The sequence below is a fragment of the Hydra vulgaris genome, chromosome 01 (genome assembly GCF_038396675.1).
Source record: "Hydra vulgaris chromosome 01, alternate assembly HydraT2T_AEP".
Classification (NCBI taxonomy): domain Eukaryota; kingdom Metazoa; phylum Cnidaria; class Hydrozoa; order Anthoathecata; family Hydridae; genus Hydra; species Hydra vulgaris.
In genome coordinates, this window is record NC_088920.1 from 33,887,895 (window position 1) to 33,915,044 (window position 27,150).

At 27.0% G+C, this 27,150-nt stretch overlaps 1 protein-coding gene across 1 annotated transcript in view; it reads left to right on the plus strand.

Moving 5' to 3' along the window:
* The window catches only part of LOC101240275 (basement membrane-specific heparan sulfate proteoglycan core protein), a 124,679-nt gene that overhangs the window by 77,593 nt on the left and 19,936 nt on the right, over positions 1–27,150 (plus strand). Inside the window, exons 36-49 of the mRNA XM_065787957.1 lie at positions 1,181–1,450; positions 2,803–3,087; positions 3,439–3,705; positions 4,318–4,584; positions 10,293–10,559; positions 14,467–14,724; positions 16,411–16,674; positions 17,252–17,512; positions 17,769–18,248; positions 18,454–18,720; positions 21,737–22,474; positions 22,564–22,627; positions 22,721–22,864; positions 22,952–23,035. Coding sequence (XP_065644029.1) covers positions 1,181–1,450; positions 2,803–3,087; positions 3,439–3,705; positions 4,318–4,584; positions 10,293–10,559; positions 14,467–14,724; positions 16,411–16,674; positions 17,252–17,512; positions 17,769–18,248; positions 18,454–18,720; positions 21,737–22,474; positions 22,564–22,627; positions 22,721–22,864; positions 22,952–23,035 — 3,916 coding nt within the window. The remainder of the gene's footprint in view (positions 1–1,180; positions 1,451–2,802; positions 3,088–3,438; positions 3,706–4,317; positions 4,585–10,292; positions 10,560–14,466; positions 14,725–16,410; positions 16,675–17,251; positions 17,513–17,768; positions 18,249–18,453; positions 18,721–21,736; positions 22,475–22,563; positions 22,628–22,720; positions 22,865–22,951; positions 23,036–27,150) is intronic.

Consider the following 27,150-nt stretch of genomic DNA (forward strand, 5'->3'; position numbering starts at 1 on the left):
TAATCAAAATCACATATTTAAAATCAAAAAAAATATTAAACTGTATCACTAACAACAGCAATAATCTAACAAAAATCACTTATAGTTCGTTTGAACCATACATATTCACTTGTCTGCAACTTACATTTCACAAGGCAAAATATACCAAATGTTTACTAAAACACATAACTCTACAATAAAAGTTAATAAATTAAAATTAAAATTAATAATTTCAATACTCAGCCGCACCCACAGCACGTTTATAATAAAATAAAGTAGTGCTGCAACTTTTTTAGAATCTAAAAAGTGGTATAAACTAAAAAAAAAGCTTTTTTTCTTGGTGGTCTTAATATTTTTCACACCACTGTATATATATATATATATATATATATATATATATATATATATATATATATATATATATATATATATATATGTATATATATGTATATATATATATATATATATATATATATAATATATATATATATATATATATATATATATATATATATATATATATATAGTTTTAATTCATTCTCCCAAGGCCATGAAGTGCACCACAATGAAGTAGGCTACTTTAGTTGTGGTAACACCCCTCTCTCAACTTTATAACTCCGAAACACGAACCTTGATGAACAAGACTGCTGCGCAGAGGAACAAGTTGAGCACGGTACTACCAGGGATGTGGTGGGGATCGAACTCTCTGTCTCTCTCTCTTTATATATATATATATATATATATATATATATATATTATATATATATATATATATATATATATATATATATATATATATATATATATATATAAACATAGATATATAAATATATACATATATATATATATATATATATATATATATATATATATATATATATATATATATATATATATATATATATATATATATATATATACACACTTGATTAAGTATAATATTATGAAAATTTTTAAATCTTTATAAAGCTATGCGAATCTTTGTATCAAATTTAGAAATTTAAAAATTGCTTTTTACTGGTTCTATATCATTGAGATCTCTTAGGTTATCATATCTTAAATTACATCATCTAACGCCAATTTAGTCTTTTACACCAAAGCTATAAGCTTTTTTCACCTTTTTATCCATGACTATAAAAATATATTCTAAATATATATATTTAAAAGTATATGAATATGTACTTAATGTTATCATTTTTAGATCCAGGTTTCAAGCCTAGAATACATATTAATCCAAAATTTGTCTCAGTTATTGAAGGTAGTTATGCTGAAATTCAATGTAATGTGACAGGTTTACCATTACCAATTGTGTTATGGAGCAAACCTAATGGTTTACTTACAAACAATCATGTAATTGAAGGAAGTTACTTGAAAATTCTCAAGGTATCAGCAGATGATAGTGGAACTTATGTCTGTTCTGGTCAAAATAGACTTGGAAGTGATAGTTCAACATCTGTTCTATCAGTTGAGAGTAAATTAAGTTTTATGTTATTATTTGTTTTTAGTTTTACTATATTACTTTTGTTCAGTGGCATGCTGGCTCCAAAAAGCCCAATAAGGTTTATTTTGAAAAAAGTCCCAATTTTGCTGGATTTTATCATACATGCTTGATTTAAAGATCCATAAATAAATAAACCTGAATGTTAATAAATTTATTTTACTAAGTTTAATTTAAATTTAAAAAAAAATTCAAAATGCTCTGTTTTGCAATTTATTTTTTTAACTGCTAAAACTTCCAAATTATGTCACATAAAAAAAAAAAAAAATTAATAAATTTAATTCCAGTTACTTTTAAATATTCATTTTACATTCAACAATTTTATTAATTGTATATAGTTTTCGAATCAATAATTTTTTTTCTTGCTGTTATGAAAGTCCTAATACACAAAAATGCCTAATGCACTTATAACTGTATATAAATGCGTTGCCAGATAAACTATAATCAAGTCTGTGGCAAAACTATTTTAGAGATGTTTTAAATAAACTTTATATAACAAATTTATGTAAAGATGATTTTTTTTAACTTTAAAATTGTTTTTTATCAAAGTTTTTTCTTTATCATTAGTTTTTTAAATTGATCATAGAATGAACGTCCATTAGAAATGATTAACTAGTTAATGTTTTAGATTTTGTTAAAGCTAAAATGTTAAAAAAAATTTATATATATCTTTTTATGTCCGTTAAGAAGTTCACCTATAAACAATTGCCCCCCTCATTTAAAAAAAAAACAACTAAATTGTGAGAAAGCAAACATAAGACAAATGTTTTAAGGAATAGATAGTATAAGTATAAGTTTTTTAAAGTAAGGATTTTTTTTTTTTTTAAATAAATTTTATCAATATTTTTTTTATAACAATATTGTTTAATTTAAAGATATTTTATGAATATTTTATAGAGATAAAGACTTGAAATGATTTTAAATGGTTTTAAATTAAGTTTAATTGCAATACAGTACTTTATAATATGCAATTGATGTAATTTTACTTTTAACAATGTAAATATATTTATTAAGTAAAGTTACATTAACTCACGTTATGCTTTTCTGTTATGCAACAAAATCTCAAAACAAGGCCTTAGTATTTTAACAATATTAAAATCTCTATATTTAATAAGCAAATATTTTAATGTTAATGACAGGGTTAGGGTTAAATTCTGATTTAAAGACTTGAACACGGTTTGTTATGATTTTTTAATATCTATTAATTTGGTCATTCTGCTTTTTATTTTTGTAGTTGAATATTTTTTCATAATGTTATGAAGGTATTTCATTTCCGCAGTTCAATAATTCATCACATATTAGTATATTACTATATTTTTCATTAGGACGTATGTTGCCAGAAATTACCATCAATTCAGGAGTAAATGTAAATAGCTATGTTGGTGAAAGTCTCACATTTTTTTGTAAGTTACTTGGTGGCATTCCTAAACCAACTTTAATGTGGAAAACATCTTCAGGCTATCAGGTCCCGAGTTCACATTTGAAAAATGTAGATGATGGCCTAGCTTTGAAACTTTCTGATATCAAAAAAAGTCATGAGGGAGAATATATTTGTGTTGCATCAAATGTAGCAGGAATACAAGAGAAAAAAATAAAACTTACTATAAAAGGTAAATTTTAGAAATGTTAATGGTTTTTATAATTATTCAATACTAATTTCCAAAATTAAATGTTTTTCCATTATAAAAGCTAAATGTCTTATCACTATATTTTTATCCATCAGTTAATTTACTGTTTGGTATTTTAATTTTTTTTTTTTTGGTAGTAGAAAAATTAACAAATAAATTGAACATATTTTTTTGTAATTGTGAAATTTTGTAGTTTTAATAATTATTATAATTGTGTTGATCTTTTATTTATTTTTATTGTTATTTTTTTTTAAAGATAGAATTACAATCATCATTGTAATTTTTTTTAAATCTTTTTAGTTTATATTTTATTTCATTTTTTTATTATCTAAGGTGATGCTAGAGTTTTGTTTAAACCTCGTGGTTTATACCGAGCTAAAATTGGTGATAAAGTTACCATCAGATGTTATGGTTATGGCTACCCTGCTCCATTTATTTTTTTAACAGTCCCAAATTATAATAGCAAAGACATATACAACATAACTCATAATGAAGGTTACATTGAGTTTACTTTTGTTGTTGAATTTGTATTGGCTGGTAACTATACTTGTACAGGAAGAAATTTGTATGGAGAAAAACATGATTTTCTTTCACTTATAGGTGATTTGGATATGCATTGAATATTGGTTTGAATAAGAATTTTATATATTTTTAACTTTCTATTAAACTGTAATTTATTTTGTGGTATTTGTTATATCAGAACTGTAAAATTTATTTTATCAGAGCTGCAATATCTATTGTATCAGAGCAGTGATATCTTTTGTATCAGAGTTATACAATTTATTTTATTAGAGCTGTGTTATCTGCTGTACCAGAGCTGTAAATTTTATTTTATTAGAGCTGTGTTATCTGCTATATCAGAGCTGTAAATTATAAGAGCTGCAACTCAATAGATATTGCAGCTTTTTACTTTATAAAGACATACAGCTATATGCTGATACAACATAAATTTTCAACAAACCAGCTATCATATACAAAAATTATTTTACACGCACACATACTGCGGTGTACTGACATAACATTTTTGTAAAAAATGTAACATCAGTACACAGCAGTATGTGTACGTGTCAGTACAATAAAACTGTATTTGGTTGGCATCAGGTTGGTTTAAAATATTTAACATAAAGATTTCACCATAACAACATACAAAATAAGCCAACAATTATATCCTGTTAAAATAAAATAAATTTTTTTTTTTTTATAACACCTTAGTGCGGAAAGAAGATGAAGCTCCTGTTATTAGTAAACTACCTCAAAGTTCTACAATTAATTATCTCTCTACTTTTAAAATGGTTTGTAAAGCTCAAGGAACTCCTAATCCTAAGATATTTTGGACTAAAGGTAAAGCACAAATTAAAATATCAAACAAACATTTACTTCAAATTGACTCTGTAGTAATAGGAGATGAAGATGATTATCAGTGTCATGCAGTAAATCGTAAAGAATCTGTTGTATCTTCGACAAAATTAGTTGTAAGAGGTATGTTTTTTATTTGGTTGTTTTCAGTTGAGTGTGTCCATCCAAAAATAATTTAATAAACTATTAAATTATTTTTGGGTAATTCAATTAATTAATAGATTAATAATTTTTTTTAATTCGTTTTTTTAAAGGATCATTAAGTGCCAAGACAAGTTGTGTTCATACTTAAAATAGACTCTAGAAAATAAGTTTATTAAACTTGCTAAGGGATCGTCCATAAATTACGGAACATTAAATTTCAAGAAATTTATATGTAAACATTAAAAAAAACAAAAAGAATCAAAAAAATTTCCTTACAAAGCCTCAAGTTATACAAAAACTCAAAATAAAAGAAAATAAAAAAACGCTCAACATGTTTGATAAAATTGCTGCGTAAAGGAGCTTAAGATCTCCTACTTTTTTTTTTGAAATAAATTTAGCATTGTGTAATTAATGGACGATTCCTAAATTAAATTATTTATAGAATTATTGGCAAAAAACTTTATCATTTAAAGATCATATTATATTTTGTGAAGGAATTTTATGGCTCAAAGATTTTTTCTTTTAAAAAAATCTTGTCTGATCAATGCATTTATCGTTGATGCCAGTATTGTTGTAAAAGTTAAATTTTAATGTTTGGGTTTTCTTGTTTGTAAGTAAAAAAACAAAGTTCTTTTTTAAAAAACTTAACTTGCTTAGTAAAAAAAAAAAAATGTTAAACAAATATAAATAGTAAATAGTGGAATTTAAACAGTGAAAAGTGAAAAGAAAAGAGATTCTTAAAGTTTTTTATTCCATGAGTTTGGTAACAACTAACGGACCACTCAAGCAATTGCTAACTTAACATTGGTGATCCCATTAAATCTTTGCTCGGACACAAATGTGCTTTAAATTATTCATCTTAAAACTCCTTCATCCATTGCCCCAGTATACTGTACTGCGTGGAGCTGTCTGTTCTCACTCCCCTTAAGAAGAATCAACCATCTTTAGAAAAGCAAGTCTGAGAGCAAGGAAGATATTGAAGATAGTGAATGAGTGGGGCCTCTGCTAAAAATGAGACTTTTTTCAAACCCGGCCCTGGCTAAACTATAAGATTTAACAGGGGTTGATATTACTATTTATTAAATACTGGCATATATTTATACATTTACAAACTCTAATTTACTTTCATTAAGATTGCAAGCAACCACTATTAAGTTATGAGTTACTTTAAAATAAAGAATAAGTAAAAGTATTAGGAAATGGTTAAGACTTGAAAAGTTGTAGGTTGTATATAAAAAAAAAACATGAAGATGGCTAATAGTTATAAGGTTTTTTTGATGGAAAAAAACTTGATTAATAAAAGTTTTTATAGCATGAAGGGACAGACACAGTAAAAGAATGCAACTTGTTGAATAAGAAACAAGCAAGAATGAGTTTTGATTTATAGTAATAGAGGCTATAGCTTGTTTGAGCATTGACCATGATTGTATTTGTAGAAAAAAGAAATTTGTAGAAAAAAAAACCTTACAACAATGGCAGAGTGGCTAAAGCTTGGCAAATAAAGCAGCTCTAATTTATTAGTATTATTATTTTTATATGATAATTCACCTCCCCAAGGCTGAAAATGTCCCTACAGACGAGGAGGCTACTTAATTGTCAACCATATAGCTCCGAAACACAAACCTTGACAACCAAGGCCGCTACGCAGAGAAACACATTGAGAGCGGTACTACCAGTGACTTGGTGGGGATTGAACTTGGTACCTCATGCTTATAAGACTTTAAGGGTACCACAAGATACCTTGTGGTACCCTTAAAGTTACTTGAAATAAAGAAATGTGTTGGCCTTTAAGAATAACTTTATTACTGCAGTTAGTAAGAAATAATTTAATAATCTTAAAACCTTTATATAAAAAAAACTAATAACAGAGCGAAGACTAATTGTAAGATAGTTATTGATAGATGAGAGGTCAAAGCGTTTTCTAAAGTTTAAAAAAATTGGAGCAACTTGTTTAGCACTTTTTAAAAATTAAATATTATTAAATATTATATAATTAATAAGATTAATTGTTAGGCTTACTTTAGTTAATGATATTGTTGAAGACTAACCGAAAGTCTCTAGAACCTAACATCTGATATAAGATACAAGATTTAGTAAACTGAGAGTAACAGAGCTTAATATCAAACGGGACCTTTTTACATTAGCTTCTTGGAATAATAAAAGAACATTTGCTCTTATAATAGATGTTCTTGTTAAAAAGATTTTAAAAACAATTAATAAAGCAACTGCTCAAGATGGTGAAAAATGTGGAGTAGAATCAGGTTTGACTTTAATTGAAGAGTAGGAACAAAAGCTTCTGAGTTGCGATTTATGCATACATAATGGGTGATGCGGAAGTTATCCGACAAAATAAAAACGTCAAAAACTTATTTATAAATAAAAAAACGAACTACTATTATATATTTTTTTAATTAAGCATTTATCTTTTAATAAAAATATATTATTTTTTGTATGAAAAAACACCACCATCTGCAATTGATCTCAATTTTGCTCTGACGCCTTTCATATGCGACTGTAAAAAGTTTAAATCAATTTCTTGTAGTTTTAGTTTAATGTGATCAATCAAAACTTGCTCTGTTGAAGCTTGCCAATCTCCCTCGTAAGCCTTCTGTGCCAAATGTCCCCAAAAATTTTCAATTGGTCGTGCTTGAGGCACATTTGGGGGATTGGATTCTTTATCAACGTAATAGACATATTGGTCTATCCAATTTCGAAAATTTTTAAAGTGAGAACTTGCTAAATCTGGCCAAAATAAATAGTTAAAGTCTCCATGACACTTGTGAATAAATGGAAGAAGTCGTTTTTCTAAACATTCATTAATATAGATTGATGAATTGATCGCTACAGCCTTGGAAGTGCGAAACAATGGCTCGGACATACCACGGTTAGATATGACTATCCACATTAATAATGTTTTTGGAAATTTCTCTTTTTCTATAAAACGAACACTTTCTGGACATGTCTTTTTGTTGTTTGTGTAGTATCCAGAATTTCCATGCATGTTGTCCCCTGCAAAACAAAAGTATTTTTTGTCATCGATGACTAGAAGCGATTTTGTGTTATAGAGTTGGTTAACTAGTTTCTTGCTTCTTTTCTTTGCCTTTATTTGTTGTTCTATAGTGTATTTTGGAGTCTTTTCACGTTTTCTATATTTAATATTCATTTTTTTTCACTGACGACCAATTGTCGATTGATTTACACCGAATTTATACCTATTTTTCTCTGATTGACCCCTTTTCGATTGTTGACAAGTCTCGTTAATTCGGCTTTCTTTTCTCTTGTCCAGGATGTCGGACGATCAGGGTGCTTTCTATCAGAAAACAATTGAACAGTTTCAAGTCTTTTTAGGTTATCATATATTGTACTTCGAGCAAATCCTTCCTCTTCAAAATGATTTTCGATTTACTTTTTTTTATATTAGGTTTATTTACAAAAAACATTTTTAGTCACTTTCGAAAAGATTCTCGTTCAGCTGCATTTAACCTCATTTTAAACAATTGTGTTTCAAATAATAAAGTTTATATTTTATTGAACGTTTATGCATACGCATAAAACTACAAAAACTAATTATTATGCTCAAATAATGAAATTAGGATTTGTCCGATAACTTGCGCATCACCTGTTATTATGGATATAAACATATATGTTTGCTTTTTATTTAAAAGCTGGCATATAATATTCTTTCATATTTATATAAACTTTTTAGTATTTTTACAGTGTAGTGTTTGCCGAAAGAGAAGAAGAAGATGATGATGATGATGATGATGATGATGATGATGATGATGATGATGATGATGATTATGATGATCGTGATGATCATGATAATTATGATGATCATGTTGATCATAATGGTGTTTATATATGCATATATACAAAATATAACATGAGTTTTGAATGAAAAATATGTACCTTAGGATGTATAAATGTTTATGCAGCCCCTGTCACAAATCCGGCCCCGGCTATATTTTATCAAACCTGGCCCTGGTCAAATATCAACCCCGGTCGTTTACTAATTGAAGATAGAAATTACAGTTTTGTTGGTTTGGTTGAGGAGATGCCATACTTCCCTAACCAAAAATACATGAATAATCTAATCAGAGACCTAGGTCTTACCAAATTGAATGCTATGTTTCTGATTCCCAGACTCGAGCAGTGGAGTTTGTAGAATAAAATAAGCAAGTCACAGATCCAAGAAAATGTAATTAAACATTTTCCAACTTCTTCAGTCACAAATATAGGCTGTGCTTCTGCAACAATGTGGCCAGTCTTTTTGAAGCTATTGGTATCAAGTTACCCATGTGAATTACACCTATTTACAAGCAGTTTAACAACTACTCATCCATTCTGATGACTTACTCTGTGTATCTCAAATAGGAAACAAATAAAGTCTTATTTGAGATGCACATGACATAACATAGATTAAGATGTTGCTATGACAACTACAGATCGGAGGTCATTGAAGACTTCAATATGGTGTCATTCCTAATAAGTCTAAATGGGGTAAAGTCAGTTTCATAAAATTTCCTTGTTTCTTTTGTTTCTGGGACAGCTATGACACTGAAACTGTCTTTCTGGTCTGTGGAGATGATAGGTGCACTTTATCTCCACAGACCAAGTTCTTTTTACCAAGAGCAATGTGAAGTTGGAGCCTTTGATATAACCTCAATAAGGACAGTGCCATGCATATCTAATCAGGTATATCAATCAGTTTGTCACTGCTCTTCTCAATCCACATCCAAATAAATTCAAAGAGAACATAAAGTTTACTCAAAGGAGCAAGGAGATTGCTCTTCTTAAGAATATTGGACATTAAATGTTGTTATCAAGAACACTATAACAAAAACATGATGAGACTAATTTGTAAAATTGATTTACAGTACACTCACAAATCTAAAAAATCTACTTATTTCTGAGGCTTTTTGAGTATTTACCAGACTGGATGAATATAAAAAGTTATTTAACTTTTGTCTCAATAAAAACAACTTTTCTTTGTGCTGTGGTCATAAAATCAAAGATTGTGCTTAATGTATCATTTTTCCAAAGTCACATAATTAAAATACTTTGAATCTAAGTATAAAAATAGTGTTACATAGTGTAATATTTGTGTTACATAGTGTAATATTTGTGTTACATAGTGTAATATTTTTGTTACATAGTGTAATATTTGTGTTACATAGTGTAATATTTTTGTTACATAGTGTAATATTTGTGTTACATAGTGTAATATTTGTGTTACATAGTGTAATATTTTGTTACATAGTGTAATATTTGTGTTACATAGTGTAATATTTGTGTTACATAGTGTAATATTTTTGTTACATAGTGTAATATTTGTGTTACATAGTGTAAATAATAATAAAAATAGTTATAATAATAGTATCAACAATGATAATAGTAATAATAATTATAGCTTAAACACAAAATGCATAAATTATTATTAACAAGTTATTAACAATTGTTTTTAAACTTAATAGTTACCAATAGTTTTTTTTTTTTGTTTTTTTTTTTCTTTGGGGGGGAGACCTACAAACTTGTGGATTTTTTTTTTATAAACAATAAAATCATGCACATGGCTGTTTATACAATTATGTTATATGATTTTTAAATAAATTTAAATTTTATTTGAATTATGTTTTTTTTTTCTTTTCTTTTTTGTGTTGATACCTTTTTATTATTTTGTAATACAGTAATGCCGACTGTGAATATTTTTCCACCATCGATAATTGTAAAACAAGGACATGGATTTACAATTAAATGTTTAGTCAAAAGTAGGAAACTTTATTCGATTCAATGGAGAAAGCAAGGTTTTACAAACTTGGTTCAATTTTCTTCTATTTTGTCTGGAGATGAGCTTTTTATATTATCTGCTAATAAAGAAGATGCTGGAACGTACATCTGTATATACAAAGATGATGATATTGAATTGAATTCAACTGCTAATGTAACTGTTATTGGTAAGTTTATTTATATTTTCTTTGCTTTATATTTAATAGGTTTTTTCAACTCATAACTTTCCCAATATTTGCATTGTTTTGGTTGTAAAAACAATGCAAATTTTAAGAAAATTATCAGTCAACAACCTTACAAAAGCTAATAGTGCAAATAATAATTCACAGAAACAAATATTAAAATTTTGCTTGTATGTCTGGGTTTTTTTTTTCGACATGTATGAAACCTATTTTCCTAAGTTATTGATGAAACTTTGTATTATTGTTTTTTATTTCTTGTTAAACCATTTCATCATGTTGTTAGATACATCTTTCTCTTATTCATTGACTTTTATTAACAATAAAATTATTATTATTATTAAAAAGATATCATTGAAGTTAATATCATTAAAAAGATATACAATATACAGGAAAGTGATTGGTACACAAAAAAATCATAAATGATAGGAGGTGTTGTCTATCTAGTATCGGACATAAAATCAACAGTGTTATGATAGCAATTCAATTTATGACATTGATGTAAATTTTGATGCAGAGTATATTTGTTTTTGATCCATAAAATACAGGCCTTTATCAAACCTACCATTTTTACACATATTTATTTCAAACTGTTCATTTCTATACTTATTCCTTAATTACTTCAATATTTTTTAGTTATTTTTATAGTTTATTTTTAAAATTTATAATTGTTAAAATAAAATTTTAAAGTTTTCTCATAATATACATATATTATACATGATCATTCCACATACACACTCAACTTATGCTAAAGATGTTTACACTTACAGACGTTACACCATTTGTATGTAATACTATACATTTATTTAGTTTTCTCTTAAAAAAAATAATTTTTGTGATTTGTTTTCTTCGTTTGTTTAGTTTTTGTTGTGTTTTTTGTTTATTCTTTTTTTTTTTTTTTATTTAGCTTTTTTTTTTTGGCTATTCTTAAAAATAATGTTTTTTGTCTAAGTTTTTTATTAGGGGTCACAATTTTTACACCACGCTAAATTTATCTTTTGAAAGTATATTGATCATTTGATCATTTGCGCGGAGATTTTTGTTCAATAAAGCGCTTTTGAATTTAAATTCCTTTTAATCTCTGCGTGGAAGCCAATAATATTTTAAATTTATATTTAGTTTGGTTTACTGAATGGATAAAGTACATCACAGTAAATTTACCTATATAACTAAATCAAAACAACCAGTTAATTTACTACAGTAACTTACTTAACAGTTACTCTTTACTTAACAGTAACAGTTACTCAACTATTAAATTTACTTTAGTAGTAGACAAAATTTACTTAATATGCTCAAAGACTCACAAAAGTTAGCCATACAAATGTTTCTATTTATAACTTATATGTTGTTAACACATAATATAAGCTTCTAATTAAAAATTATTTTAACAAGAAATCTTGAATAGAATATAAAAATCGCAATACCATTTTTTTATATTTTCATTTTAATTAAAGCGATATCAAGATAAAATTTTTTTTTATAAATATGCAAGTTGTTTTTAGGATTTTTTAAAAAAAAATCTATTGGAATAAAGAAATTTTAGTGTTCTAAAATTCTCTTAAGGATTGTCCATAAATTACGCAATGCTAAATTTATTTTTAAAAATGGAAATAGGAGATCTTTATGTGGCAATTTTCATTTAACTTAATTGGTTATTTTGACGCTTAAAAATTATAAATTTAATTCCAGCGGCATTAGTAATATCCAGCGACATAGCAAGGATCATTCCTGAAAGTTAAATGTAGATCTAGCTATAGTAACAATATCAGATTTAGAACATAGTGCAAGTGAGGAAGAAATTTTATTTAAATCGTAAAAATTTTGAATAGTTAATTAATTTTTGTTTCATGAAAATAGTTTTAAAAGTAGAAACGTTCTATTGCAAACATTAAACCAGTGATTATTGCAAACGTTAAACCAAAAATTGAATTATAAAAAATTTAAATTAAAAAAATAATAATTTATTTTACTTCTGTTCAAAGAAATTTTTTTTTAGAAAAATAAATTAGGCATTTTCTTAAGCTTAAACAATATAATTTATTAAATCAAATTTTTTCTTTTAACTTTTAATGCAAAGCAATTCGAATGAAAAAATGGAGTGAAAATATCAATTTAAAAACTATTTGAATGAAAAAATTAATTGTACTTAAATTTTTAGTAGTATGCTAGATCAAGAATCAATAAATTATAAAAAATGTGGTATCTAATGAATTTTTGCTTTTCTTACTCGTTTGGTCTATAGATTATAGACTCGCATGGTCTATAGGCATGTTTTTGCGCAAATATGAAGTTTAAGCTTTTATGACAATAATGTTTTATTAATTAGAACAATTCTATTTTTTTACTCATTTTAAGTTATTTATGTTATAAACTGTATAAACAAGTAATAAAACAGCGTCATGAAGTTGTTTTTCATTAACACAAGCTCTTATTGTCAAAACAACTTTGCAGTTTGTTTTATTGTTGTTTTATAGCATTCTACAATGAAATTCAAATTCTATAACAATTCAGTACTCTTTAAAACTAACACGCATTTTAGCGTCATTAAATAGTTTTCAAAAGCTAATTAAAGTGGTTTAAATATTGTAATATTTGTGTTTTTACTTTTTTACTTTTACTTTCTTAAGTATGATAAGTAAAAACAAATACTAAAATTAGTAATATTAGTATTAATAATTAGCTCATTACATTATAACTTGTTCATTACACTATAATCTTTAAGTTATAACTTATAATTAAAATTATAACAGTAACTTACGCTATTTTAAACTCCACCAAGCAAAGAAATTATAAGATAATATGAGAGATATTGTGTTAAAAAAATAGCAATTACAAACTAATGTAGAAAATCTACAAATTTATACTAATGCCTCCCCTCCTTACCACAAAGGGCATTAGGAATAAGTGGGTTGGGGAGTAAAAAAAAAATTTTTTCCGCGATTAGATTTTTTTGCGTTAATTCGAGCCCTGGTTTATATATATTAGTTATATATAAGCACAAATTTATTGCTATGCAATAAAGTTGCACTTATTTATAGAACTCGCTTGAAAAGTGTTGATTAATTGCAATAAGTATAAGAGATTTATAAAATGGTTTGTTTTTCTATTACATGCTCAACTTCGATAACTCAGTGGTTTAATGCATGTCATCGGTGTTGTTTTGCGAGGGTTCAAATCTGCCCCTTAACACAACACATTTTTTAATTTATTCAATCTGGCTGTATGTATTTATCGTAAAAAAATTAATATAGCAAAAAAGACTTTTAATTGTTAATGTGAAATTTTAAATTTTATGTTAGCAACGGGCTTTTTTTTTTTTTTTTTCACTGGAAAAGCAGGACATGCTTATTAAATTCTTTTTCAGACCATCCACAGCTTATAAGGACTAATTACCTGAGCATGTTAATAACATAAGTACCTCTATCATGACATATGCGCAACAAATTTCTCCCTGTGTTTTAAAATTTTCAGAAATTTCAGGCTTTTTGAAAAATTCTCCTCCTTTCGTTTGTTATAGTATATATCTTTATATATGCTATGTATATGATATTTATGGAACTTAAAAAAAAAATTTTTTAATTTTAAAAATCTAAAAAGATTTAAAAAATATTTGCAAGCATAAGGATTTGAACCACTGCAATGCACTTTAGTAACACTGTGAGCTAACCACTTTAGCCACTTAAATCTATTTTTAGAATAATGTTTTAACATTATTTAATAAACAAAAGATTTTTAAACGCAAATTTTTGAGTGAGGCATGGTTTTAAGCTTAAATACAATCTTAACAAATGTTATTTTTCATGTACACTCAGCCATTTCTCCTACTTTATCATAAGTTTTGATTTTATAGATATAATCTGTAAATCTGTGAATAAATATTTTTATTCCTTTTCAGAACCACCACTTATTATAGCAGCTAGTGAAACAGTTTTTAGAGTAAATTTAAATTCAAGCATCACATTAAAGTGTAATGTGTCTGGTTATCCCTCTCCTTTTATAAACTGGATTTTCCCCGATGGATCAAATGGAGCTTCTAATTCTTATGGAGAATTTGCTTTGGTAAATATGACTAAGTATGACCAAGGACAGTATAAATGTAGAGCAAGTAATGTTGGAGGATTTGCTGAGGAAACTTTTACTGTATTAATTAATGGTAAGTTCATTTTAACTAAAACAAATCTTTAGAGTAATATTTGATTTTTCTTAATATTTAATGCAACCATAGTAACTAACATGTATTTCAAGAAAGTAATAAAAGTTTTTATGTTCTTTAAGGTTTTATATTTTTTTATTTACACTTAGTTACACTAAGTACACTTAGTCAATGTAGTGGCATAACAACAACAAGATCCTTGTATGTTCTCATTAGATATTTGATGCACATACTGATGCCCTCACAGCTCTCTATTTCAGCATGACCTCTGATTGTGTAGCTAATTGTGCAATACTATTTGTGTGTATAAATGTGTGTGTGTTGATAAATGTGTGTGTGTCGATAAATGTGGATTTAGGTGCGCATAAAATGTTACTAATAATAATACTGAAATAGCTATCTGCTGGGACTTTAGTAAATATTTTGTATCTGAAATAGCAATCTGCTGGGACTTTAGTACATATGTTGTCAGATGATTTGGATTTGTGCAGCTATATATTACAGCAAAATAAATTTTAGTTTTATGGATTTAAAGTCAACATTTTAACAATTGTTCTGGCTGCAAAGCTTAGGAACTTAAAAAGACATAAATCTGTATTGATGGTTTAGAGCTAAACAAAATTTTACTAGTTGTCATAACTGAATGTATATAGGCAAAAATAGGCGGATTTATCAGGTCAGGTAGTGTTTACATTCCACAAAATGTATTACAAAAAACATAAAAAATCTTTTAAGCATTAGGAACTCAGCCCTTGGAATTAAGAAAAATGAGGTCAGCAACAATTTGCCGAACTTAATCTTCTATAGAAACCAGGTCAGCAATTTTTTGCTGACCTTAAACACTTTTAGTTTAGCATTTAGGTTGACCTTGCTGAATGCCAACCCTAATTCTGAGGGCTGAGAATATGATAAAAGACCCTATCGTATATATTATTGAATAGTATAATAGTTACCCCATTATAAAAGCGTTACCCTCGTATAAAAGTTACCCATTATATGTATAATGGAATGATATAGTTATAATAATTTTGGTGTGATTGTGTTACAGAATCAAATCATTAAATAAATTAAACAGTTTAAAAGCTTTGTAAATTTTTCAAGCCTGTTATGAAAAAACTCAGCAGACTTGAAAATCACTTATTACAAATAGTTATCATATTCCACTTTTTAAGAAACTTTTATACATCATAACAAACAATAACTTTGATATTTCAAATTGCTTAGCAACTGAATTTATCTGTTAAGCAAGTTGTGTATGCTAATTATTAAAAAAAAAGGAAGAGGGGCAGTAATTTATTTTTCTGCAGAAATCAGTTTTTAAAGAATAGAAAACAATATTGTTTTCAAATATTATTAATATTTAGCTGAATTGTAGCAGCTGCTTACTCTTAGTTAGCAGGTTGGTTACTGCAAGTTGGTTTAGTGTTATATCAAGTGTCTCTAATGATGTCATTTGCTCTGCTGTATAAACTGCTATATATGCTGTTATTTTTCAATGTAAGTTATGGCTTTTAAGTGCAACAAAAGTGAATTAACAAGTTAAAATTTAAATGAACTAGTGAGCTCATAAAAGTGAGTTATTAAGAGATTTTAGGTTGGTGGTTAATAAAAGCTTGCATTTATGAAATAATTGTCTCTAATAGTTTTAAAGTACTACTGTAATATTATTATTATATATATTTTTAGAGTTGCCACAAGTCGTCATTCTTGAAGGCACTTATATGTCTGCAAATTATGGTTCTCATGTTTCTATCACTTGTAAAGCTTCTGGCGTGCCTCTTCCAACAATACAGTGGAGTAAAAAACAGGAAAACATCACCAAAAATATTAAAACAGAAAATGGAGTATTAAATATTTATAATGTAACTTCTGAGCATAGTGGAACATTCCGCTGTGTAGCAAAGAATGATATTGGTTCAGTTTTATCTGAAGTTCAGTTGCATGTTAAAGGTTATTGTCACTTTTAAAAATTTTTAGTTAACATATTTCATAATAAAAATAAATAATTATACTTTTTTTTTGTTGCTCACCTCCCTAAGGCAGGGAGAGTTACTACAGTTGAGGAGGCTACTTTATTGTGGTTGCAATCCTCTCTCAACTCTTTGACTCTATACATATATATATGTAAATATATACATAACTTATTACTTATCTTCTTTTATATAAAAAGTTTTTTCAATAGAAATGTTTCTTATTTCTCTGTGGGCTTTCATTGCTCTGTCTAGTTCAAGCACCTCAGATTACCTGCATCAAATATAACAAAAATATTGATCTCTTTTGGAAAAAAACAAATAAATAGGCATACATAAAAGTAGTATCATATATCTCTATACGTATATACATGTAGATGTATACTCTTTAACTCTATACACACATATATATAAACTGTTAACATGTATATATACATATATATATATACACACACACATACATATTTATTTGTATGCTAGTTTGAATATAATGCGTAAAGAAGGTAATATAGAGATATATTAAAATTTCTAACAATTATGTTTTAATTGCCATGAAGGTGCACCACAGGTTTCAGTCTTCCCTTCATCTTTGTCTGTTAGCATAAAAGAATTAGTTAAGTTCAGTTGTAATGTAACAGGACATCCAAAGCCAAAAGTTACATGGTTAAAGCTTAATGATGTTCTTCCAAATCAAATATATTTATCAGAAGATTTTCTTGTAATACCTAGTGTAAAGGTATCAGATGCTGGTGTGTATGTATGTAGAGCAGAGAATTTGCAAGGGACTGGAGAAGCATCTGTCACCTTAAAAATTTTGGGTAAGTTAGTTATTTTTCATTTAGTTTTATACAGGTTTTTCTTTGATATAAAGATTTTTTTTGATTCTTGTTATGAATGACTATGTTTATTGATTATTTTAAGATAAGTATTATTATAAAAATAATATTATTAATTTATTAAAAATAGTATTATTAATTTATTTTTTATTATTAAAAGTATCATTATTAATTTATTTTTTTTAATTACTACATATTTGTTACAATTTTTTAAAGATTTTGTTCTTAATTTTCAAAGATTTTGCCCCTCACTTCTTTCAAGAAGATTCTATGCAAGTTTTTGAAAATATACCAAACACACAGTCCCAAACTAAAATAAATATATGGTTTAAACCTGACAAACCTGATGGACTTTTAATTTATCGTGGTTCATCTGTGAAAGATTTTTTGAGTCTTATTATTCGCGATCATCATGTTATTTTCTGTTTTAATCTTGGTTCCGGTTCTGCAATTATAAAAACAACAAATCGCTTTGAACTTCATACATGGGTTTCAGTAGAAGCAAAACAAGACCAGTCTATTGGTTTCTTAAAAGTGAATGATGATAATCCTGTTTATGGAAAATCATTAGGACGATTTAATGAATTGAATCTTGATAATGAACTTTATCTTGGTGGTTATGAAGATGTAACAAAAATTGTTGCTAATGTTGGATTCATCACCAGTTTTTCTGGGTGCGTTTCAGAATTAATTGTCAACAACCAAAGAATAGAGTTTGGTAACTAAGTTTTTCTCTTTCTTTAGTGATTACTAGATAATAAGTAATAAAATGTTGTTTTAATCTTATAAAAACCTTGATTTAATCTTATAAAAACCTTGATTTAACCCCTTGAACTTTTAAACATTTTTATTGTTTTATACCTCTATAAGATATAACCCCTTAAACTTTTAAATATTAATTTCCATTGCACTAAATTTTTTAGTGGATGCTATAACATCAAAAAATGTTGCGTCTTGTAACACATGTCATAATAATCCTTGTAAGAACAGTGGCAGTTGTAATCCTTCTAGAACAAAGTTTGGTTTTGTTTGCATGTGTATGAAAAATTTTACAGGAGTTTACTGTGAAGATGAAGTTGAGCGGTGCTATCCTGATGCATGTCTTTATGAAGGTCAATGTGTTAATCATGAAAAAAATGGTTATTTATGCAAATGTCTTCTTGGAAGATTTGGAAAACGCTGTGCCCATGGTAAAATATAGATATACTTATATATATATATATATATATATATATATATATATATATATATATATATGTGTGTGTGTGTGTGTGTGTGTGTGTATTCTACAAACAGAGTGTTAGTGTATTCTACAAACAGAGTGCTCAATGTTTTTGATTACTTCAACACTGTGTTTTACCATCAGTAGGTTCATCAGGAAGAATGTCTAAACATAAAAAAATTTTCAAATTATAGAAAAATTATTTCACAGGAAGTTGGGAATTGTTATAATTAATTATGTAATAACTGTAGTATTTTGCAACCAGGAAGTTGCATCAACTGCATTAGATAATTAAAAAATCATGAAAAGAATTCTTTAGAATTAGGATAAATTTAGACTGGTCATTTGTTTTTATAATTTTTTAAAAGGAACTTTTTTTCATGTCTGCATTTAGAAATTAATTCTGATTTTTTATTCAGTTAATTTTCTTGATCTAAATGAGTAATAATTTCAAATTTTTCTTGTAAACATAGTATACATTTTTCGGAAATGTTGTTATAAGCAGGCGCAGTTTTTAGGATAGTTTAATTTAAAATTAATATTTTTTTCTTTTAGTTGCCAAATATATTTAGACAGCATAGTCTCTTTTGAGTATTTTTTATGTTTAAAAGATTGTTTGTGATTGGCATAACGTTTTTTCCATTTGCCCTTGGTTAAGCCAATATAATGTTTATCAGGGTTGTTTTGCGAGGAAACAATGCATTTGTAAATAATATTTTTTGATAAGCATTTACCATTCATAGGGCAGTCAAGTTTTTGCTTGCAGTTACAATTTTCAGTATTTTTTTCTTTGAGAAATTCATTTTTATTAATCAATGCAAAATTATGGCCTTTTATAATTCTTTCAATATTTTTTGTACAGCTATAGCTTACTTTAATAGTGTTTCTGTTAAAAATTTTGTGCGATTTATTAGAGAGAGGGAAATGTTTGTCAACTAATTTTAAAAACGCTTTTCCAATGTTTGTTGAAACATTTTTGCTGTACGGAGGGTTGAACCAAATTATATTTCTATTTCTATTTCGCTTTTTTGCAATTTTTGTTTCAAATTTTAGGTTTATTATAAGGCCTATAAGAATTTTCTGAGAGGTTAAATGTGACATCAAGAAAATTCACAATTTTTAAATTAATGTTCATCTCAATTTGGAAGCCAATGTTTTTGAAAATTTATATAATATTTTTTCTGACTTTGTCAAGTTGAGGCCCTGATTTTTTTTGCAATATGATTAAGCCATCATCACGCCTAATTGATTAAAATAAACTATTTTAGCTCGGGAATTTAAAATATATAAGCCTACAAACTCGCAAATTTCTAAAATTTGAAACAAAAATTGCAAAAAAGCGAAATAGAAATAGAAATATAATTTGGTTCAACCCTCCGTACAGCAAAAATGTTTCAACAAACATTGGAAAAGCGTTTTTAAAATTAGTTGACAAACATTTCCCTCCCTCTAATAAATTGCACAAAATTTTTAACAGAAACACTATTAAAGTAAGCTATAGCTGTACAAAAAATATTGAAAGAATTATAAAAGGCCATAATTTTGCATTGATTAATAAAAATGAATTTCTCAAAGAAAAAAATACTGAAAATTGTAACTGCAAGCAAAAACTTGACTGCCCTATGAATGGTAAATGCTTATCAAAAAATATTATTTACAAATGCATTGTTTCCTCGCAAAACAACCCTGATAAACATTATATTGGCTTAACCAAGGGCAAATGGAAAAAACGTTATGCCAATCACAAACAATCTTTTAAACATAAGAAATACTCAAAAGAGACTATGCTGTCTAAATATATTTGGCAACTAAAAGAAAAAAATATTAATTTTAAATTAAACTATCCTAAAAACTGCGCCTGCTTATAACAACATTTCCGAAAAATGTATACTATGTTTACAAGAAAAATTTGAAATTATTACTCATTTAGATCAAGAAAATTAACTGAATAAAAAATCAGAATTAATTTCTAAATGCAGACATGAAAAAAAGTTCCTTTTAAAAAATTATAAAAACAAATGACCAGTCCAAATTTATCCTAATTCTAAAGAATTCTTTTCATGATTTTTTAATTATCTAATGCAGTTGATGCAACTTCCTGGTTGCAAAATACTACAGTTATTACATAATTAATTATAACAATTCCCAACTTCCTGTGAAATAATTTTTCTATAATTTGAAAATTTTTTTATGTTTAGACATTCTTCCTGATGAACCTACTGATGGTAGAACACAGTGTTGAAGTAATCAAAAATTTGATAAGTATATATATATATATATATAAAACAATTTTAAATATTTTTTTCAGAATATAATTTTTTTAAATCTGAAACTTTTATTTGTAATACCTTGACCATATCTTGACTTCCATACTTATATACTGACTTGCATATCATGATTTATATCTCTCTTATATCTTGAATTATATTTCCATCATTTTTAAATGACTTTATGACAAAGCTAGTATATAAAATGATTTAAAAAAATATATATATTTAATAATGTTTTACAAAATTGACTAGCTCAACATAATTTACATAACTGTCAGCACAAACAACTCAACACAAATTAAACACAGTTGAATATAGCTGTGTTAGCACAAATTGAATACAGTTGAACACAACTGTGTCAGAATAAATTAAATACAGTTACACAATCGTGTCAATACACAATCACAATACAATACAGAATCGTGTCAATACAACTTAATGCAACTGTGTCAACACAACTTAATACAACTATGTCAATTAAACTTAAAACTGAACTAATAATATGATTTTAAAATTGGGTATATGTTATGATAAAAAAATAGAATAGAGTGAAAACTAATGTTATATGAAAATATATTAAAACTAATGTTATATGTTGAAACTAAAGTTATATGTTAATTAATGTTAACAAAACTTGGTGCATGTCAGATTTGCTTTTTTGCATATGCTACATTAATTTGTTGTTTAGACTTTAAAAAACTTTTTTTATTTTAGGATTTTCAATATCTGTTCCATTATTCAATGAAAGTTCTTTTCTTTCATTTCACATACCAAACCTTCGTTCAAAAGTATTAACAATTTCCTTTTCATTCAAAGTCCAGTCAGTAAAAGACTTTAAAGTGCTTTCTATAGAACAGACTTTCCAAAATAAGTTTAAGTTTTTAAATGTCGCTGTTGAAAAAGGAATTTTGGTTTTAAAGTATAACCTTGGAGATGGAACTGTTATACTGAACAGTGAAAAAAAAGTAATTTTAGACCAATGGCTTGAAGTTCACTTTGAATTAAAAGGAAAATATTCTTCTCTATCAGTTAATGGTCAGCAAGCTCTTAAAAATGTTTCAAATGGTCTTGAAGACTCACTTAACTTAAACACAAATACATTAGTTTACATTGGGAATGGTTTAATTGGTTGCTTGAGACAGTTAGTTCTTAATTCTAAAAAAATTGACCTATCAAAAGAATATGTTGCTGCAAAAAATATTTTGAGCTGTTATAAATTAGCTTCTCCTTGTTTGTCAAAATCTTGCCTTAATGGTGGTACATGTGTTGTGGTTAGTGATGATGACTTTATTTGCAAATGTGCTAATTCATATGATGGAATTTTGTGTGAAAATAAAATAAGTGTGTGTGAAAATTATATTGATTGTAAAAACAATGGCATTTGCAAGAAAACTTCTTATGGATCTACATGTTTTTGCCCTTTAGGATTCAGTGGTCTCTCCTGTCAACAAAGTAATATTTTTATTTACTTTAAAAAGTCTTGAAAATTTACCTAACATGCATATTTTTTATTCTAGTAACTCGTTTTGTTTTTTTTAAAGGTGAATTTTTGAATAACTCTGCAAAGTTAACTCAAAACAGTTATATAATGTTTCGGAAGGTCAGGTAGAGGACAATATATATTATAAATAGATGCTTTATAGACATACATATATATACATACATACATACAAAAAAAAAAATTTTTTTATGAATTAGAATATTGGAGAAAAGCAGAATTGCATTCCTTATAAAGACTGTACGTGAAGAAGGAATGTTGTTATGGCTTGGTCAAAAACCAGATTCTGCATTTAGTTCAGCTTTTATGTTAGTAGGCATTAAAAAAGGCACCTTGGAAATACAGTAAATGATGTTTAACTTTAAAGAACTTTTTATTGGGTTAATTTTTATGTTTAAGTGTTAAACTTATTTATTTATTTTTAAATTTAGGTTTGAATTGGGAAGCAAATTAGTAATTGGTTTCAGCAAATTAAAAGTAAATGATGACAGATGGCACAGTATTGGTTTATTAAGGTGGTTTTTTATTTTGTTTGCTTGTTTCAATGTATTTGTTCTTTTGATTATAACACTTTTGATTATAAGTTATTTTTTATTTCTGTATAAATTTTTTTTTAAACTTTTTTAAAGAAATATCAATAACCTTATTATCAAGTTTTTATGTTAGCAAAAAAGCAAAATATATTCCTTGAAAAAATGTTTCAAAAAAATTTATACAAAAATAAAAAGTAAAATGCATAATAAAATTGTTTTATTTATTATATTCTTTTTTTATATTCTATTTATATTATATTTATATTATAGTTTTATTTATATTCTTTTTAAATGTCATTTAAAATATAATTTGTTATTTATTTATGTTTGATGTATTTATAATTATATAAATATATATATATATATATATATATATATATATATATATATATATATATATATATATATATATATATATATATATTAGAGATGTGTCAGAATCACCTTTTTAATATGGACTCGGTGCCAGGTACCCGGCACTGAGTCCATATTAAAAAGATGGAATAAAAGCTTGAGAAATCTCTACCACTGAATTGTTTTCACAAAATAACGCTGATTAATTTGTGCCTATTAAGTTTGCTTAAATATATCAAGTTTTATAATATTAAATAATAGTTAATAGGTTGTTAATATTTGGAATAAGGGGTTTTCCATAAAGTGCGTATGTTTTTATTTCGAACTCCCCCTCTGCCCATTTTGATATATGATTTTTCGAGTACCCTCCACCTCCCTAAAAGTACCTACGCTTTTAACCTACCTACCCAACATTTTATATTTTTTTAATTTAGTGTCTCCTTACTTTTATAATTGACCCCCTGCCCCCTACCCCCATTTCGTATATGCCGATTGCAAACCCCTTTTCCTGGATCTGAGTGTACATACTTTAAGGACGATCCCTAACTTGCCATCTTATGTTGTTAAGGCTAAAATCCTCAAGAGAGCTCTAAAATTAAAATTAACTCTATCAACTTTAAAAAGTATTGTTCCGACTAACTAATTTTTGTTTTATAATTGTAGTATTGTATATAGTTTATATTTTTTTGTAATTTATTGCTAAATAATCGTTATTATGTGCTAATTAATCAAAATTTATGTTACAGAAAATAGAATTGCAGACAGAGAATTGCAAAAAAAAAAAAAAAAAGAGAAGACCTTTTTGACTGTAGTGTGAAAAATTTTTTTTTACGTGAGGCATGTTTATATTGATTATATTTATCTATTTATTACTTAACTGTCTAATGTCATGTCATAATAAATGATAATAAGATAATTATCTATTTATTGTTTAATGTCTGAAATGTCTAACTGTCAAATATGTCCATATTTGACATATGTCTTTTGATGCTCAAACCATCCATAAAATATACTTGCATATATTTATGTGTGTATATGTATATATACAAATATATATGTATATACATATATATTAATATATATATATGTATGTATGTATGTACATACATACATACATACATACATGCATGCATACATATATAATGATACGTGGGTCAATTCATTATATTTCAACCAATGGCCTGTGGGGCACCATCTCTGATTTTCCGGATTTTTACAAATCATTATCTACATTATGTAGATAAATTAATTTTGAAAATTCAGACTTCCAAGTGCAATGGTTTAGAAAATATAGCTTTATAAACACTGCACAGTGGTCACCCTCGATTTAAGAATTATAAAAACAGATTACTTTAAAGCCTCATAACTTTTTTCTAACTTTCAACCAGTGTCTCATTTTTTCTAGAAGTATTTTCTGGGTAGCTATGTATTAAAAATACTGGTTTTTGTTAACTTGTATCATATTAGAAAAAAATTATAGTTTCCTCAACTTCAAAAAAAAATTTTAAATGACTGATAGAGGAAAAAGTCAAAACTAGTAAGAAACCACTTTTATTATTAGGTTTGGTTTTTACTTTTTAATTAATAATTAGTTGCTAATTCAAAACAATTAGTTAATTAAACAATAGTATAATTTATTTTATCTTTTTTTTATTAGATAGGAGTAAAACTCTCTCGTGTTTTGAAGCTTAAGCTCATGTAATGTGGCAATATTGTCTGTAACTGGATATCAATGAATATCTGGTGTTTTTAAATGTTTGAAATAAATGCCAGGTTTATGTAAACAGCTGACAGATATGTTATTACCTTTAACATGTGAACAGTTGACAGATATGTAATCATCTTTAACATCTATTACCTTTCCAGGGAAAATTTCACCAAAATAATTTGCTAATACCCAATCAGCAATATTGATGTCAACATTTACTGATTATAGTGTATTAATGCAAGTATCTTCCAGCATGTGAAAAGTGTCAAATGTTGTGTTCATTGATGTTACATAAGTTTTTAAACAACACGATAGAGATGAGAAACAATGATATGAGCGGGTTCCTTAGATAGCAGGAACATTCTCAAATAGTTTAGCATGGAGAAATCCAGAAATAAATTTTAACATAAATTTTATAATATAAGAACATAATTTTTAAAATGTATTTAGTAAGGTCTTGTTTTAAAGTACCATTTACTCTATAATTTTCCTTATAAAAAACTTTTATAGCAAAAAGTTCAAAATTTGTTTTATTAGGACTTTTTATAACTAAGAATAATAAAAGCTATTTTTTTTATATCAATTAAAAGTCCAATATTGGATACAAGACATCCATTATTTGAAAAAAAATCATAAACGAAATCCACGTGCACTAAGACAATAAGGTGCTATACCTAATGTTTTTAAAAATTTTTTAGCAACTAAAAACATCTTTGGTGTCAAAGTTTGATTTCTAATCGACCTTTGCAGAGACAGGTTATTAATTACTCTTTTCACTGTACCACCTACTCTATCACATGCACTTTTTCCCTGTACAGTGCCAAAAATCTGCTTTCAGCCCATAGTCTTTTTCATGAAAATGGCCCTTTGGTAGAAATCTTTCATCTTCCTGTTGACAAATGTGCATCTTACATAACTTCATGGATTCAGGCAGGCATGGAATCTTTTATTCACTCTCAACAGTTTCAGGTCAAATCTCACTCTTCTCCATGGTTTTCCTCACATTGTGCTGCTGCATTTGCCAATCAAAACCATTACTTCCATATCTATCAGCAAAACAACTCTCCAAAAAACAGAGGCCTATTTATTACTGCTAGAAACCATTGTAAAGAGGTTTTGTCTAACGCCAAAGTCCGCTATTCTCAGGTCATGAAATCTCAAATTTCATCACAAAAATTAGGCTCTCGTGACTTCTGGAGAATCTTTAATAATATCAATAATAAGGGCAAATCTGTAATTCCACCTCTCTTGTATGGTCCAGACTTTGTCACCTCACCTAAAGACAAAGCTGAATTATTTGCTAAGAACTTTTCATCAATATCATTGATTCTTGACTCTTGACTCCACTTGTTGCGTTCTACCTGATATAGCTGTCAAACAGGTTGATCCATTGCTTGATGTTTGTATCACTTCAGCTTCTTTATCAAAAGTGATTTTCTGCTTAGACTCTTCTACTGCTTGTGACCAGGACAACATACCTGTTATAGTCTTGCAGAAGCGTTCTCCGTAGCTATCGTCTATACTTTCAAAACTATTCAACAAGTGCTTATCACAGTCTTGTTTTGCAGCCTGCCAGAAAGCGGCATCTGTTATCCCTATTTTCAAAAATTATAGAGAGCAATCTGATTTGTCTTACTACCCTCCCATTAGACTTCTTCCTATCATAAGCAAAGTTTTTGAATCTTCAATTAACAAACACTTAATCTCTTATCTTGAATCTAATAACTTACATTCTGATCATTTATATGGATTTTGATCTTCTCATTCTACAGCTGATTTGCTAAAAATAATAACCAATAGGTTTTATCGTGCATTAGATAAAGGTGAAGAGGTTAAGGCCATTGCTCTTAATATTTCTAAAGCATTTAATGAAGTTTGGCATGTTGGTCTTCTCCATAAGCTTTCTTCTTACGGTGTATCTGGTAACATCTTTAAGATTATTGAATCTTTCCTTTCCAATTGTACTATAAAAGTTGTCCTTGATGGACAACACTCTTTTTCTTATTCTGTATCTTCAGGGGTTCCTTAAGGTTCT